General features: G+C 47.7%; 1 protein-coding gene across 3 annotated transcripts in view; it reads right to left on the bottom strand.

Moving 5' to 3' along the window:
* raver2 (ribonucleoprotein, PTB-binding 2) overlaps positions 1-7,905 on the bottom strand; it is a 151,649-nt gene extending 143,744 nt beyond the window's left edge. For all 3 annotated transcript variants that reach the window (XM_046301635.1, XM_046301636.1, XM_046301637.1), the window contains exon 1: positions 7,632-7,905. In XM_046301635.1, coding sequence (XP_046157591.1) covers positions 7,632-7,880 — 249 coding nt within the window. In that variant the 5' untranslated portion in view covers positions 7,881-7,905. The remainder of the gene's footprint in view (positions 1-7,631) is intronic.
* Between the last annotated feature and the right edge of the window lie 7,226 nt (positions 7,906-15,131).

The raw sequence follows: 15,131 nt of genomic DNA, 5'->3' as shown, positions 1-15,131 counted from the left end.
GTCAGCCAGGCAGCTAGCTCTACAACAGTCAGCCAGGCAGCTAGCTCTACAACAGTCAGCCAGGCAGCTAGCTCTACAACAGACAGCTAGCTTCTACACCCAGGCTCAGAGTCAGGCATGCTGCACCACTCGGCTCCCTGTCAGCTATTTCAGTCCTCTTAGGGAGCTACTCAGGGAGTAGGATACCCATTATATCAATACAATTAATGACCTCTTCAAAATAATGGATTTGTATGCAGGCTTGCATTTGTGTTTGTTTGTGCGTGGGGTTTTGTGTATGTTTGTGCATGTGATATTGAGTGTGTGTTGTGTGTGCAAGGTGGTGATGAAGAGTGTGTCTTGTTCTTTGAGGGGCAGATTTGACAACATCTGCTATCAACACATGCAGCAGTGCTATCCAGGAGAGGGCTGGGTAAAGAAGGTGACATACACACCACCTGCATGAGTCTCACCTGTTCCAGAAGCTCTAAATAATTGAACAGCTTAGCTGACAGGAGGTGAGTGGGTAGTTTGATGCCTCATCCTCCCCATCCCTTCCACCTCACCCCTCATCCTCCCCATCCCTTCCACCTCACCCCTCATCCCTTCCCCTCATCCTCCCCATCCCTTCCACCTCACCCCTTAGCCTCCCCATCCCTTCCACCTCACCCCCATCCTCCCCATCCCTTCCCTCACCCCTCATCCTCCCCATCCCTTCCATCCCATTCCCCATCCCTTCCACCTCACCCCTCATCCTCCCCATCCCTTCCACCTCACCCCTCATCCTCCCCATCCCTTCCACCTCACCCCTCATCCTCCCCATCCCTTCCACCTCACCCCTCATCCTCCCCATCCCTTCCACCTCACCCCTTAGCCTCCCCATCCCTTCCACCTCACCCCGTAGCCTCCCCATCCCTTCCACCTCACCCCTTAGCCTCCCCATCCCTTCCACCTCACCCCTTAGCCTCCCCATCCCTTCCACCTCACCCCTCATCCTCCCCATCCCTTCCACCTCACCCCTTAGCCTCCCCATCCTTCCACCTCACCCCTTAGCCTCCCCATCCCTTCCACCTCACCCCTCATCCTCCCCATCCCTTCCACCTCACCCCTTAGCCTCCCCATCCCTTCCACCTCACCCCTCATCCTCCCCATCCCTTCCACCTCACCCCTTAGCCTCCCCATCCCTTCCACCTCACCCCTTAGCCTCCCCATCCCTTCCACCTCACCCCTCATCCTCCCCATCCCTTCCACCTCACCCCTCATCCTCCCCATCCCTTCCACCTCACCCCTCATCCTCCCCATCCCTTCCACCTCACCCCTCATCTCCCCATCCCTTCCACCTCACCCCTTAGCCTCCCCATCCCTTCCACCTCACCCCTCATCCTCCCCATCCCTTCCACCTCACCCCTCATCCTCCCCATCCCTTCCACCTCACCCCTCATCCTCCCCATTCCTTCCACCTCACCCCCCCTCATCCTCCCCATCCCTTCCACCTCACCCCTTAGCCTCCCCATCCCTTCCACCTCACCCCGTAGCCTCCCCATCCCTTCCACCTCACCCCTCATCCTCCCCATCCCTTCCACCTCACCCCTCATCCTCCCCATCCCTTCCACCTCACCCCTCATCCTCCCCATCCCTTCCACCTCACCCCTTAGCCTCCCCATCCCTTCCACCTCACCCCGTAGCCTCCCCATCCCTTCCACCTCACCCCTTAGCCTCCCCATCCCTTCCACCTCACCCCTTAGCCTCCCCATCCCTTCCACCTCACCCCTCATCCTCCCCATCCCTTCCACCTCACCCCTCATCCTCCCCATCCCTTCCACCTCTTCCCCATCCCACCTCCCCATCCCTTCCACCTCACCCCTTAGCCTCCCCATCCCTTCCACCTCACCCCTCATCCTCCCCATCCCTTCCACCTCACCCCTTAGCCTCCCCCATCACCCCTTCCATCCTCCCCATCCCTTCCACCTCACCCCTTAGCCTCCCCATCCCTTCCACCTCACCCCTTAGCCTCCCCATCCCTTCCACCTCACCCCTCATCCTCCCCATCCCTTCCACCTCACCCCTCATCCTCCCCATCCCTTCCACCTCATCCTCCCCCCTCATCCTCCCCATCCCTTCCACCTCACCCCTCATCCTCCCCATCCCTTCCACCTCACCCCTTAGCCTCCCCATCCCTTCCACCTCACCCTCATCCTCCCCATCCCTTCCACCTCACCCCTCATCCTCCCCATCCCTTCCACCTCACCCCTCATCCCATCCCTTCCACCTCACCCGTAGCCTCCCCATCCCTTCCACCTCACCCCTCATCCTCCCCATCCCTTCCACCTCACCCCTCATCCTCCCCATCCCTTCCACCTCACCCCTTAGCCTCCCCATCCCTTCCACCTCACCCCTCATCCTCCCCATCCCTTCCACCTCACCCCTCATCCTCCCCATCCCTTCCACCTCACCCCTTAGCCTCCCCATCCCTTCCACCTCACCCCCTCATCCTTCCCCACCTTCCACCTCACCCCTTAGCCTCCCCATCCCTTCCACCTCACCCCTCATCCTCCCCATCCCTTCCACCTCACCCCATCCCTTCCACCTCACCCCATCATCCTTCCTTCCACCTCACCCCTTAGCCTCCCCATCCCTTCCACCTCCACCTCACCCCTTAGCCTCCCCATCCCTTCCCTTCCACCTCACCCCTTAGCCTCCCCATCCCTTCCACCTCACCCCTTAGCCTCCCCATCCACCTTCCACCTCAGCCTCCCCCTTCCAGCCTTAGCCCCCCATCCCTTCCACCTCACCCCTCATCCTCCCCATCCCTTCCACCTCACCCCTCATCCTCCCCATCCCTTCCACCTCATCCTCCCCATCCCTTCCACCTCACCCCTCAGCCTCCCCATCCCTTCCATCCCTTCCACCTCCCCATCCCTTCCCCTCATCCTCCCCATCCCTTTCCATCCTCCCCATCCCTTCTCACCCCTCATCCTCCCCATCCCTTCCACCTCACCCCTTAGCCTCCCCATCCCTTCCACCTCACCCCTCATCCTCCCCCCCCTCACCCCCTCATCCTCCCCATCCCTTCCACCTCACCCCTCATCCTCCCCATCCCTTCCACCTCACCCCCCTCATCCTTCCTCCATCCCTCCTTCCACCTCACCCCTTAGCCCCCATCCCTTCCACCTCACCTCATCCTCCCCAGCCTCCCCATCCCTTCCACCTCACCCCTTAGCCTCCCCATCCTTCCCCATCCCTTCCACCTCACCTCCCTCATCCTCCCCATCCCTTCCACCTCACCCCCATCCCCATCCCTTCCACCTCACCCCTCATCCTCCCCTCCCCATCCCTTCCACCTCACCCCTCATCCTCCCCATCCCTTCCACCTCACCCCTCATCCTCCTCCCCATCCCTTCCACCTCACCCCATCCTCCCCATCCCTTCCACCTCACCCCTCATCCTCCCCATCCCTTCCACCTCACCCTCATCCTCCCCATCCCTTCCACCTCACCCCTCATCCTCCCCATCCCCATCCCTTCCACCTCATCCTCCCTCATCCTCCCCCATCCCTTCATCCCTTCCCACCCCTTAGCCTCCCCATCCCTTCCACCCCTCATCCTCCCCATCCCTTCCACCTCACCCCATAGCCTCCCCATCCCTTCCACCTCACCCCTCATCCTCCCCATCCCTTCCACCTCACCCCTTAGCCTCCCCATCCCTTCCACCTCACCCCTCATCCTCCCCATCCCTTCCACCTCACCCCTTAGCCTCCCCATCCCTTCCACCTCACCCCTCATCCTCCCCATCCCTTCCACCTCACCCCTTAGCCTCCCCATCCCTTCCACATTTACATTTACATTTAAGTCATCCACCTCACCCCTTAGCCTCCCCACCCCTTCCACCTCACCCCTTAGCCTCCCCATCCCTTCCACCTCACCCCTTAGCCTCCCCATCCCTTCCACCTCACCCCTTAGCCTCCCCATCCCTTCCACCTCACCCCTTAGCCTCCCCATCCCTTCCACCTCACCCCTTAGCCTCCCCACCCTGTATTCTGCCCCACTCTCATTTGTTTCTACTTAACCTTTATTTATCCAGGTTAGTCTCACGGAGATGAAATCTCCTTTGTAAGAGAGGACTGGTTGATGGAACATAAACCATCTATACAGTGCATTCTGAAACTATTCAGACCCCTTCCCTTTTTCCACATTTTGTTACGTTACAACCTTATTCTAAAAATTATTTAATAAAATCATTTCCTCATCAATCTGCACATAATACCTAATATAATAACAAAGTGAAAACAGGTACAGATTTTTTTTGCAAATGTATAAAAAATAAAAAACATACTTTATTTACAGTATTCAGACCCTTTCCTATGAGACTCGAAATTGAGCTCAGGTGCATCCTGTTTCCATTGATCATCCTTGAGATGTTTCTACAACTTGATTGGAGTCCACCTGTGGTAAATTCAATTGATTCAATTGATTGGACATGATTTGGGAAGGAACACACCTGTCTATTTAAGGTCCCACAGTACATGTCAGAGTAAAAAAACAAGTCATGAGGTTAAAGGGGAATTGTCCGTGGAGCTCCGAGACAGGATTGTGTCGAGGCACAGATCTGGGGAAGGGTACTACAAAATGTCTGCAACATTGAAGGTCTCCAAGAACACAATGGCCACCATTCTTAAATGTAAAAAGTTTGGAACCACCAAGACTCTTCCTAAAGCTGGCCAAACGGCCAAACTGAGCAATTGGCTGAGAAGGGCCTTGGTCAGAGAGGTGACCAAGAACCCGATGGTCACTGACAGAGCTCCAGAGTTCCTCTGTGGAGATGGGAGAAACTTCTAGAAGAACAACCATCTCTGCAGCACTCCACCAATCAGGCCTTTATGGTAGAGTGGCTAGACGGAAGCCACTCCTCAGTAAAAGGCACATAACAGCCCGCTTGGAGGCACCTAAAGGACTCTCAGACCTCGAGAAACAAGATTCTCTGATCTGATGAAACCAACATTGAACACTTTGGCCTGAATTGCTGAGCTTCATGTCTGGAGGAATCCTGGCACCACCCCTACAATGAAGCATGGTGGTGGCCGCATCATGTTGTGGAGATGTTTTTCTGTGGCAGGGACTGGGAGACTAGTCAGGATTGAGGGAAAGATGAATGGAGCAAAGTACAGAAAGATCCTTGGTGAAAACTTGCTCAATAGCGCTCAGGACCTCAGACTGGGGCGAAGGTTTACCTTCCACCAGGACAACGACCCTAAACCATCAGCCAAGACAACGCAGGAGTGGCTTCGGGACAAGTTTCTGAATGATGTTGAGTGGCCCAGCCAGACCCCGGACTTGAACCCAATCGAACATCTCTAGAGAGACGTGACGAGACCCCATCCGATCTGACAGAGCTTGAGAGGATCTGCAGAGAAGACTGAGAGAAACTCCCCGAATACAGGTGTGCCAAGCTTGTAGCTTCATACCCTACGAAGACTCCAGGCTGTAATCGCTACCAACGGTGCTTCAACATAGTACTGAGTAAAGTGTCTGAATACTTATGTAAATGTGATATTTCCATGTATTTATTTTTGTAATACATTTGCAAAATAAAAAGTATTTGCTTTGTCATTATGGGTTATTGTGTGTAGACTGATTAGGTGAAAAAAAAACTATGTAATACATTTTAGAACACAGCTGTAACGTAACAAAATGTGGAAAAAGTCAAGAAGTCTGAATACTCTGTGAATGCACTGTATCGTCCATCAACCGCTCAACCTCCGACTGCTCTCTCTCAACCTGCTTTTCTGCTATATCTTCTCTCCCTACCTCTCTCCATCCCCTTCCCGTTCATCTGAGGGGTATCAGCAGGGCTATAGATCTGACACCATCCAACCTGGACAAGGACACCATTAAAATGGGGCTAGTCAGGCTCCTACTATACTGGGGGGCTGGAAATGGGCTGGGGGCTGGGGTTGAGGAGTGGATATGGAGAGGATGGGGGGTAGCAGACAGGTTACTACATAAGCCAGAGATGGTTTTCAATTTCCATCAACCTTGGAGCCTCCTTATGGTGGATACAGCAGAGTGGATCTGTTTAAATATGTTGCTCTCTCCTAAGTGTGTGGATTCTGGGAAAACCGACTTACTCTCATGGGAACTGTGGTGCAGACTGTTTGTGTGTGTTTTAAAATCAATGGTTTGACGTGCAACGACATTCCCTTATAACTTAATATACTGTATATTGGATAGTTGTAGTATTATGATATGGTCGTACTGCGTAATCAGGAATAACATATTGTAATGCTCGATTTGGTTGTCATGTCGCAAAACTAAAAACCAAATAGCCCATATCAGACAAAATTAAAAACCAAATAGCCCATATCAGACAAACTTAAAAACCAAATAGCCCATATCAGACTAAATTAAAAACCAAATAGCCCATATCAGACTAAATTAAAAACCAAAACCAAATCAGACCCAAATAGCCCATATCAGACAAAATTAAAAACAAACTTCAGACAAAATTAAAAACCAAATAGCCCATATCAGACAAAATTAAAAACCAAAAAACCAAATTAGCCCATATCAGACTAAATTAAAAACCAAATAGCCCATATCAGACAAAATTAAAAACCAAATAGCCCATATCAGACAAACTTAAAAACCAAATAGCCCATATCAGACAAAATTAAAAACCAAATAGCCCATATCAGACACAATTAAAAACCAAATAGCCCATATCAGACAAAATTAAAAACCAAATAGCCCATATCAGACAAACTTAAAAACCAAATAGCCCATATCAGACAAACTTAAAAACCAAATAGCCCATATCAGACTAAATTAAAAACCAAATAGCCCATATCAGACATATCAGACTAAATTAAAAACCAAATAGCCCATATCAGACAAACTTAAAAACCAAATAGCCCATATCAGACAAAATTAAAAACAAATAGCCCATATCAGACAAAATTAAAAACCAAATAGCCCAAACAAAATTAGCCCATATCAGACAAATAGCCCATATCAGACTAAATTAAAAACCAAATAGCCCATATCAGACAAAAAAAACCAAATAGCCCATATCAGACAAAATTAAAAACCAAATAGCCCATATCAGACAAACTTTAAAGTTTAATGTGAAGTGGATGTCTACGCATATAAATAAACGCATAACATTGTTCTTGGCTTCGCTTCTATTTGCTAAATTGTAAGCTACTGGCAAATATTTGTGTACATTGGTCACATTGTAGAAATGATTAACAAACTCGAGGCCACTGTCTGATATCTTTCCTCGCTACATTGTAACAACAAAATATAACATGCCCGGTGCGCGTCCATAGTTAAATGCCTTTCAGCATTTACATTGTATAACTGTCTTTGTAGGAATTCGACTGATGCATTACAAACTTCTACTATTTAACAGTAATATGGATATCGAATGAGAGTGGCAGGTAGCAGAGCCTCGACAATACTCGCAGCAAAATGAATGGATTTCTCAAACCGTTTAAGTTAATTAGGCCCAATATTCATTTTGGTACAAATTTAACTACACATAAGTATTGCATATTAGCACCCATGAAATTATGTTAAACTTCCAGAGAGCCGCAAGAGTAGCGCAACAAAACAACTTTCACTCCATCTGTCAGAATACAGAAAAGTGTAGGCTACCTGGTTGGTTGTATCTTGTGGAAGGTTTTTAATGAGGATTTTCCTCCTGTTGCTCAGCTCGCGGCGAGTTTTCTCTAGCCTCTTCTCAATTTCCACCGGTTCCAAATCGGGTAAGTCTCTGAGACTGGTCCCCTCGGATGCTGCGTCCTCATCCTGCCGGCTCTCCGGGCTGTCAGAATCAGGGATATTTGCACTTTCCTGGTTCAAAGAGTGAACGGTCGGCGGCTGGATGTAGGAAGCTGCCGCCATCTTGAGTTGCTGTGATAGAAAGTGAGCGGAGGCAGTGATAGGTGGGCGTCTGTGTTTTTGTCGCTCCCATCTGAGTGAGAGAGAGCAGACTGGAAAGGTACGCACATGAAACCAGGCACCGGCGCGCTACTGTAGGCTACCCTGGACGATTGGCGACCCCCACCGTTTACAAAATGTATAAGTGGGCACTATGAAACAATAACGAGTATTGTATTGCCATCCTGTGGTAGACTATACCCCATGGCTAATGAACTAATGCTACCTGTCAATAAGCACGTTATAGAGAGGCTATATCCAATACTGAGAAGAGGACAATCAACTAGCCTACAGGTTGCATAATTCGTTTTATGATAAAGCATAATGCATACATACTTTTTTCAAAGAAACATTGCTCTCCAACAGTATGTGGACAAATCATTCACATTAGTGGATTTAGCTATTTCCCCCACATCTGTTGCTGACAGGTGTATACAATCGAGTACAAAAGCCATGCAATCTCCATAGACAAACATTGGCAGTAGAATGGCCTTACTGAAGAGCTCAGAGATGTTCAACGTGGCACTGTCATAGGATGCCACCTTTCCAACAAGTCAGTTCATCAAATTTCTGCCCTACGAAAGCTGCCCTGGTCAACTGTAAGTGCTGTTATTGTCTAAGTGGTAGGCCACACAAGCTCACAAAACAGGGCCATCGGGTGCTGAAGCGAGTAGTCTGTCCTTGGTTGCAACACTCACTACTGATTTCCAAACTGCCTCTGGAAGCAACGTCAGCACAAGAACGGTTCATCAGGAGCTTCATGAAATGGGTTTCTATGGCCGAGCAGCTGCATACAAGCCTAAGATCACCATGCGCAATGCCAAGCGTCGGCTGGAGTGGCATAAAGCTCACCACCATTGGACTCTGGTGCAGTGGAAACACGTTCTCTGGAGTGATGAATCACTCTTCACCATCTGGGTTTGGCGGATGCCAGGGGAACGCTACCAGTTCCAATGCATAGTGCCAACTGTACAGTTTGTGGAGGAAGAATAATGGTCTGGGACTGTTTTTCATGGTTCGGGCTAGGCCCCTTAGTTCCAGTGAAGGGAAATTTTAACGGCTACAGCATCTAGACAATTATGGAAAGACATATTTTCTGTTTTAAAGCTAATGTTGAGATGAAATCTGAGTGAGAATGACGTGCTCTGCATGCACGTTCGGTATTTGGCCATGATTACTACAAGATAGCTAGCTAGACTACCAATCTAAATATTGACATGGGTAATTGTCAGCTAATTGAGGGACTGACATTAGAGAAAAACTGCTGATGCACAACCAAATGTAGACATCGCACCTGGTGTATTCTACTATTCTTACTCTCGATAGTGAGGCGAGACCCCAACTGAGTAAAAAACAAAAACAAAAAAATTCAAATTTAAATAAATATTGTTCAAATATACATTGCTCTCCAACAGACACTCCTTGCAATGTAGGATACAGGTCCTACTTTATTTAGCCTATAAATAAGAAATATACCCTAACGTACAAAGAGTGGAAAATGGAGTAACATTCCCCTGCTGTGCAGATTATAAACCTGAATGGTCAGGTCTTCTCTCGGCCACCCAGTCAGTCAATCCTTTTCCAGTGGCTGGAGGGTGCCAGCCAGTCAGTCAATCCTTTTCCAGTGGCTGGAGGGTGCCAGCCAGTCAGTCAATCCTTTTCCAGTGGCTGGAGGGTGCCAGTCAGTCAGTCAATCCTTTTCCAGTGGCTGGAGGGTGCCAGCCAGTAAGTCAATCCTTTTCCAGTGGCTGGAGGGTGCCAGCCAGTCAGTCAACCCTTTTCCAGTGGCTGGAGGGTGCCACCCAGTAAGTCATTCCTTTTCCAGTGGCTGGAGGGTGCCACCCAGTAAGTCAATCCTTTTCCAGTGGCTGGAGGGTGCCACCCAGTAAGTCAATCCTTTTCCAGTGGCTGGAGGGTGCCAGTCAGTCAGTCAATCCTTTTCCAGTAGTTGGAGGGTGCCACCCAGTCAGTCAATCCTTTTCCATTGGCTGGAGGGTGCCACCCAGTCAGTCAATCCTTTTCCAGTGGCTGGAGGCTGCCAGCCAGTCAGTCAAACCTTTTCCAGTAGTTGGAGGGTGCCACCCAGTCAGTCAATCCTTTTCCATTGGCTGGAGGGTGCCACCCAGTCAGTCAATCCTTTTCCAGTGGCTGGAGGCTGCCAGCCAGTCAGTCAAACCTTTTCCAGTGGCTGGAGGGTGCCAGCCAGTCAGTCAATCCTTTTCCAGTGGCTGGAGGGTGCCACCCAGTCAGTCAATCCTTTTCCAGTGGCTGGAGGGTGCCACCCAGTCAGTCAATCCTTTTCCAGTGGCTGGAGGCTGCCAGCCAGTCAGTCAAACCTTTTCCAGTGGCTGGAGGGTGCCAGCCAGTCAGTCAATCCTTTTCCAGTGGCTGGAGGGTGCCACCCAGGCAGTCAATCTTTTTCCAGTGGCTGGAGGGTGCCAGTCAGTCAACCCTTTTCCAATTGCTGGAGGGTGCCAGCCAGTCAGTCAATTCTTTACCAGCGGCTGGAGGGTGCCAGCCAGTCAGTCAATCCTTTTCCAGTGGCTGGAGGGTGCCACCCAGTAAGTCAAATCTTTTCCAGTGGCTGGAGGGTGCCACCCAGTCAGTCAATTATTTTCCAGTGGCTGGAGGGTGCCACCCAGTCAGTCAATTATTTTCCAGTGGCTGGAGGGTGCCAGTCAGTCAATCCTTTTCTAGTGGCTGGAGGGTGCCACCCAGTCAGTCAATTATTTTCCAGTGGCTGGAGGGTGCCAGTCAGTCAATCCTTTTCCAGTGGCTGGAGGGTGCTAGTCAGTCAATCCTTTTCCAGTGGCTGGAGGGTGCCAGCCAGTCTGACTGAGTGGTAAATGGCAGCTTTCCTCCAGGTCCCCCACAATGGCCATGTGCGTGTCTGACCTGAATCTATAAATTGCAACTCACTTAGAAAATATTTTCTATGTTTATAAAAAGGGGAGAAAACTAACCAATCATCATGCAAATAGATATATGATGCTCCGTTTACCTAGTAAGATTTTTGGCAGCTCTACAAATAGTGCTACACTACCACAACGAAGGGATGGAAACATCCTGCTCTCAACTGGCAAATGAAATTACAGTCTTCAGACGAAAGCAGAACTATACCTCATTTATGCGTAATTACAGCAATCAAACTAACCCACTTCATGTCTGACGGGCGGTTGAATAAAATAGTTATTCAATGGATATAGGCTATAACAAGATGGGCTTGAATGAGAGTGTTCTCAAAACCGTACTGTATGTGAGCCTACTAGCAAAATGTCTCAATATCCATACAGATTGGAAGACATGAATCAATCAACTGTGTTTTCTCTGAAATGATGGTCAGTGATGCTGGTCAGTAACAAGATGTTGAAGAGACGATTTATCCCAATCCGAGATAAACAGAAGCACTCCTCAAGAGAACAAGCTCTCTCATACACACACCATTGTATTCCCCTCATGCCATAAAAATTCCTCAAAGTTTGTCACATTTTTCATCCATGCAAATCAGAGCAGTCTTTCACATGTAAAAGGAAAGGCAGGCTATCCAACCAGATACCAACGGGGATGGTGTGTTGGTCTGCACTTCTGTGAGAATGATTGACAGCTCCACCGAGTGGAGAGAAGAAACAAGGAAACGTCAGCGCTCGATTGTAGGGACCTGTGAGTGGGTGTCAGCAAGTGGCTGAATGGGGCAACACAGGAACCTGGGACACATGTTAATGTTATGTAGGCGGACTGAACCTTGAGCCCTGAATGGCTGTGAGTGAGGTGCTCTGTGTGTGTAGGAGTAAAAATGATCAATTCAGGGATGGTGATAAAATCATCTTCATTGTAGATCTATTTCACCCATTTACATTGTCATTCCATGCTTTAATCCAGGACACTGGATGGTTGTCCTCACCATTCAGGTACATATTGAAATGGGATTGAAGAACATAAAATTACAGAATGGATTAAGCATGAGCAGGACCCCTACCCTCTCTCACCTACCCAATTTCCCTTCAACATAACCATCCCCATGTTCCCTGATGTTAATGGTACATCAGCCTCAACCAGTGGTCCTCCTTAGATTCATAGATGACGAGTTGCAAATAAGTACATATATATGCCATTTAGCAGACGCTTTTATCCAAAGCGACTTACAGTCATGTGTGCATACATTCTACATATGGGTGGTCCCGGGGATCGAACCCACTACCCTGGCGTTACAAGCGCCATGCTCTACCAACTGATCTACAGAAGGACCCCATGCCTACTTCAGAATAAACTAGCCTGTTAGTTCACATGTATGCTTACTCCTCAGTTGTCAGAGAATGCCTTGGGTACACCCTGAATGGCCTGAGGAAAGTCAGTGCTCTAATTCAGAGCAGATCCATGGCAGAGAGAGGGAGAACGAGTGAGAGGAGCCTAGTCTCTTTTAGAGGTGGTGAATGTGACTACAAAGGAAACTCATAGAATCTAGATTGTTTGGTACAAAACTCTATATGCCAATTAAGATGTACAGAAAGGCTTATCAATAAATCAAATGTATTTATAAAGCTCTTTTTACATAAACAGATGTCAAAGTGTATATACAGAAACCCAGCCTAAAACCCCAAACAGCGAGCAATGCAGATGTAGAAGCACTATATAAAGCATAGCTCTTCCCCTACCTTCCCTACAATTAACTACTGCTACAGTAGCTGGAACACTGAAAACAGAGGGCAGTTAACCTGTGGGATTGAAAGGCCATTGTCTAATACTGTTCAGTTGCTCTAAATTACCTTTCCACCCCAGTCTTATCCAACAATAAATATGGGTTGGTGGGAAACAGGAATATGGGCCTGACACGGAGGCAAGATAAAGGATCAGCTAATCCCTCCCTATCAGTTTATCCTACTGTATCTGTACTGGCAGATGGGACATGGTGCCCTACAGACTGACCTAGGAACATCACATTATGAAATGATCATTCTAGGAGTTGAATGCCTACTAAGTTGTTGCATTGTGATTGTGTCTACCATGGGTGGTACTTAAGGTGGCATGTTATTGCTGAACTAAGATGTGATTAATGCTGTCTAAAGGGTACATGATGGTACACCGTGAATGAAATATTGAGGCAGTACAGTACATGGTACACATTGAACTGTAACATAGTAAATGGGAAATACAGTGGGGCAAAAAAGTATTTAGTCAGCCACCAATTGTGCAAGTTCTCCCACTTAAAATGATGAGGCCTGTAATTTTCATCATAGGTACACTTCAACTATGACAGACAAAATGAGAAACAAAATCCAGAAAATCACATTTTAGGATTTTTAATGAATTTATTTGCAAATTATGGTGGAAAATAAGTATTTGGTCACCTACAAACAAGCAAGATTTCTGGCTCTCACAGACCCGTAACTTCTTCTTTAAGAGGCTCCTCTGTCCTCCACTCGTTACCTGTATTAATGGCACCTGTTTGAACTTATCAGTATAAAAGACACCTGTCCACAACCTCAAACAGTCACTCCAAACTCCACTATGCCCAAGACCAAAGAGCTGTCAAAGGACACCAGAAACAAAAGTGTAGACCTGCACCAGGCTGGGAATACTGAATCTGCAATAGGTAAGCAGCTTGGTTTGAAGAAATCAACTGTGTGAGCAATTATTAGGAAATGGAAGACAAACAAGACCACTGATAATCTCCCTCGATCTGGGGCTCCACGCAAGAGCTCACCCCGTGGGGTCAAAATGATCACAAGAACAGTGAGCAAAAATCCCAGAAACACACGGGGGGACCTAGTGAATGACCTGCAAAAAGCCGGGACAAAAGTATCAAAGCCTACCATCAGTAACATACTACGCCGCCACGGACTCAAATCCTGCAGTGCCAGACGTGTACCCTTGCTTAAGTCGGTATATGTCCAGGCCCATCTGAAGTTTGCTAGAGAGCATTTGGATGATCCAGAAGAAGATTGGGAGAATGTCATATGGTCAGATGAAACCAAAATATAACTTTTTGGTAAAAACTCAACTCGTCGTGTTTGGAGGACAAAGAATGCTGAGTTGCATCCAAAGAACACCATACCTACTGTGAAGCATGGTTGTGGAAACATCATGCTTTGGGGCTGTTTTTCTGCAAAGTGACCAGGACGACTGATCCGTGTAAAGGAAAGAATGAATGGGGCCATGTATCGTGAGATTTTGAGTGAAAACCTCCTTCCATCAGCAAGGGCATTGAAGATGAAACGTGGGTGGGTCTTTCAGCATGACAATGATCCCAAACACACCGCCCGGGCAACGAAGGAGTGGCTTCGTAAGAAGCATTTCAAGGTCCTGGAGTGGCCTAGCCAGTCTCCAGATCTCAACCCCATAGAAAATCTTTGGAGGGAGTTGAAAGTCCGTGTTGCCCAGCAACAGCCCCAAAACATCACTGCTCTAGAGACTATCTACATGGAGGAATGGGCCAAAATACCAGCGACAGTGTGTGAAAGCCTTGTGAAGACTTACAGAAAACGTTTGACCTCGGTCATTGCCAACAAAGGGTATATAACAAAGTATTGAGATAAACTTTTGTAATTGACCAAATACTTATTTTCCACCATAATTTTCAAATAAATTCATTAAAAATCCTAAAATGTGATTTTCTGGATGATTTTTTTCTCATTTTGTCTGTCATAGTTGAAGTGTACCTATGGTGAAAATGACAGACTTCTGATCTTTTTAAGTGGGAGAACTTGCACAATTGGTGGCTGACTAAATACTTTTTTTGCCCCGCTGTACATACAAAGGCAAGTGGTTTTAAGTGTAACGTGGATTTATTTTTTATCACATTCACATTTTATAACTGTATATGTTACACTGGAAGTTCTTTCAGTACATCAATTAAATTCATAGTGTTCGGTATACACAAGATTATACTTTCTTACAACAGCTGGTAAATACTGTTCATGCTCTCTCGTGTCAAAAACGTAATTACAATATAGTCTCAGTAAATGTAACACTTGTTTTTCAGATTCAAACAAAAAATCTAAACATCAGACCCACTGACAGTACGTACCAGTCAAAAGTTGAAACCTACCCATTCAAGAGTTTTTCTTTACTTTTACTATTTTCCACATACTACATTCCCATATTGAGACATCAAAACTATGAAATAACATAAATGGAATCAAGTAGTGACGAAAAAAAGTGTTAAACATATCAAAATATATTTGAGATTCTTCAAAGTAGCCAACCTTTGCCTTGATC

The sequence above is a fragment of the Oncorhynchus gorbuscha genome, linkage group LG15 (assembly GCF_021184085.1).
Source record: "Oncorhynchus gorbuscha isolate QuinsamMale2020 ecotype Even-year linkage group LG15, OgorEven_v1.0, whole genome shotgun sequence".
In the NCBI taxonomy this organism is placed as follows: Eukaryota; Metazoa; Chordata; class Actinopteri; order Salmoniformes; family Salmonidae; genus Oncorhynchus; species Oncorhynchus gorbuscha.
This window is presented reverse-complemented; position numbering and strand designations above follow the sequence as displayed.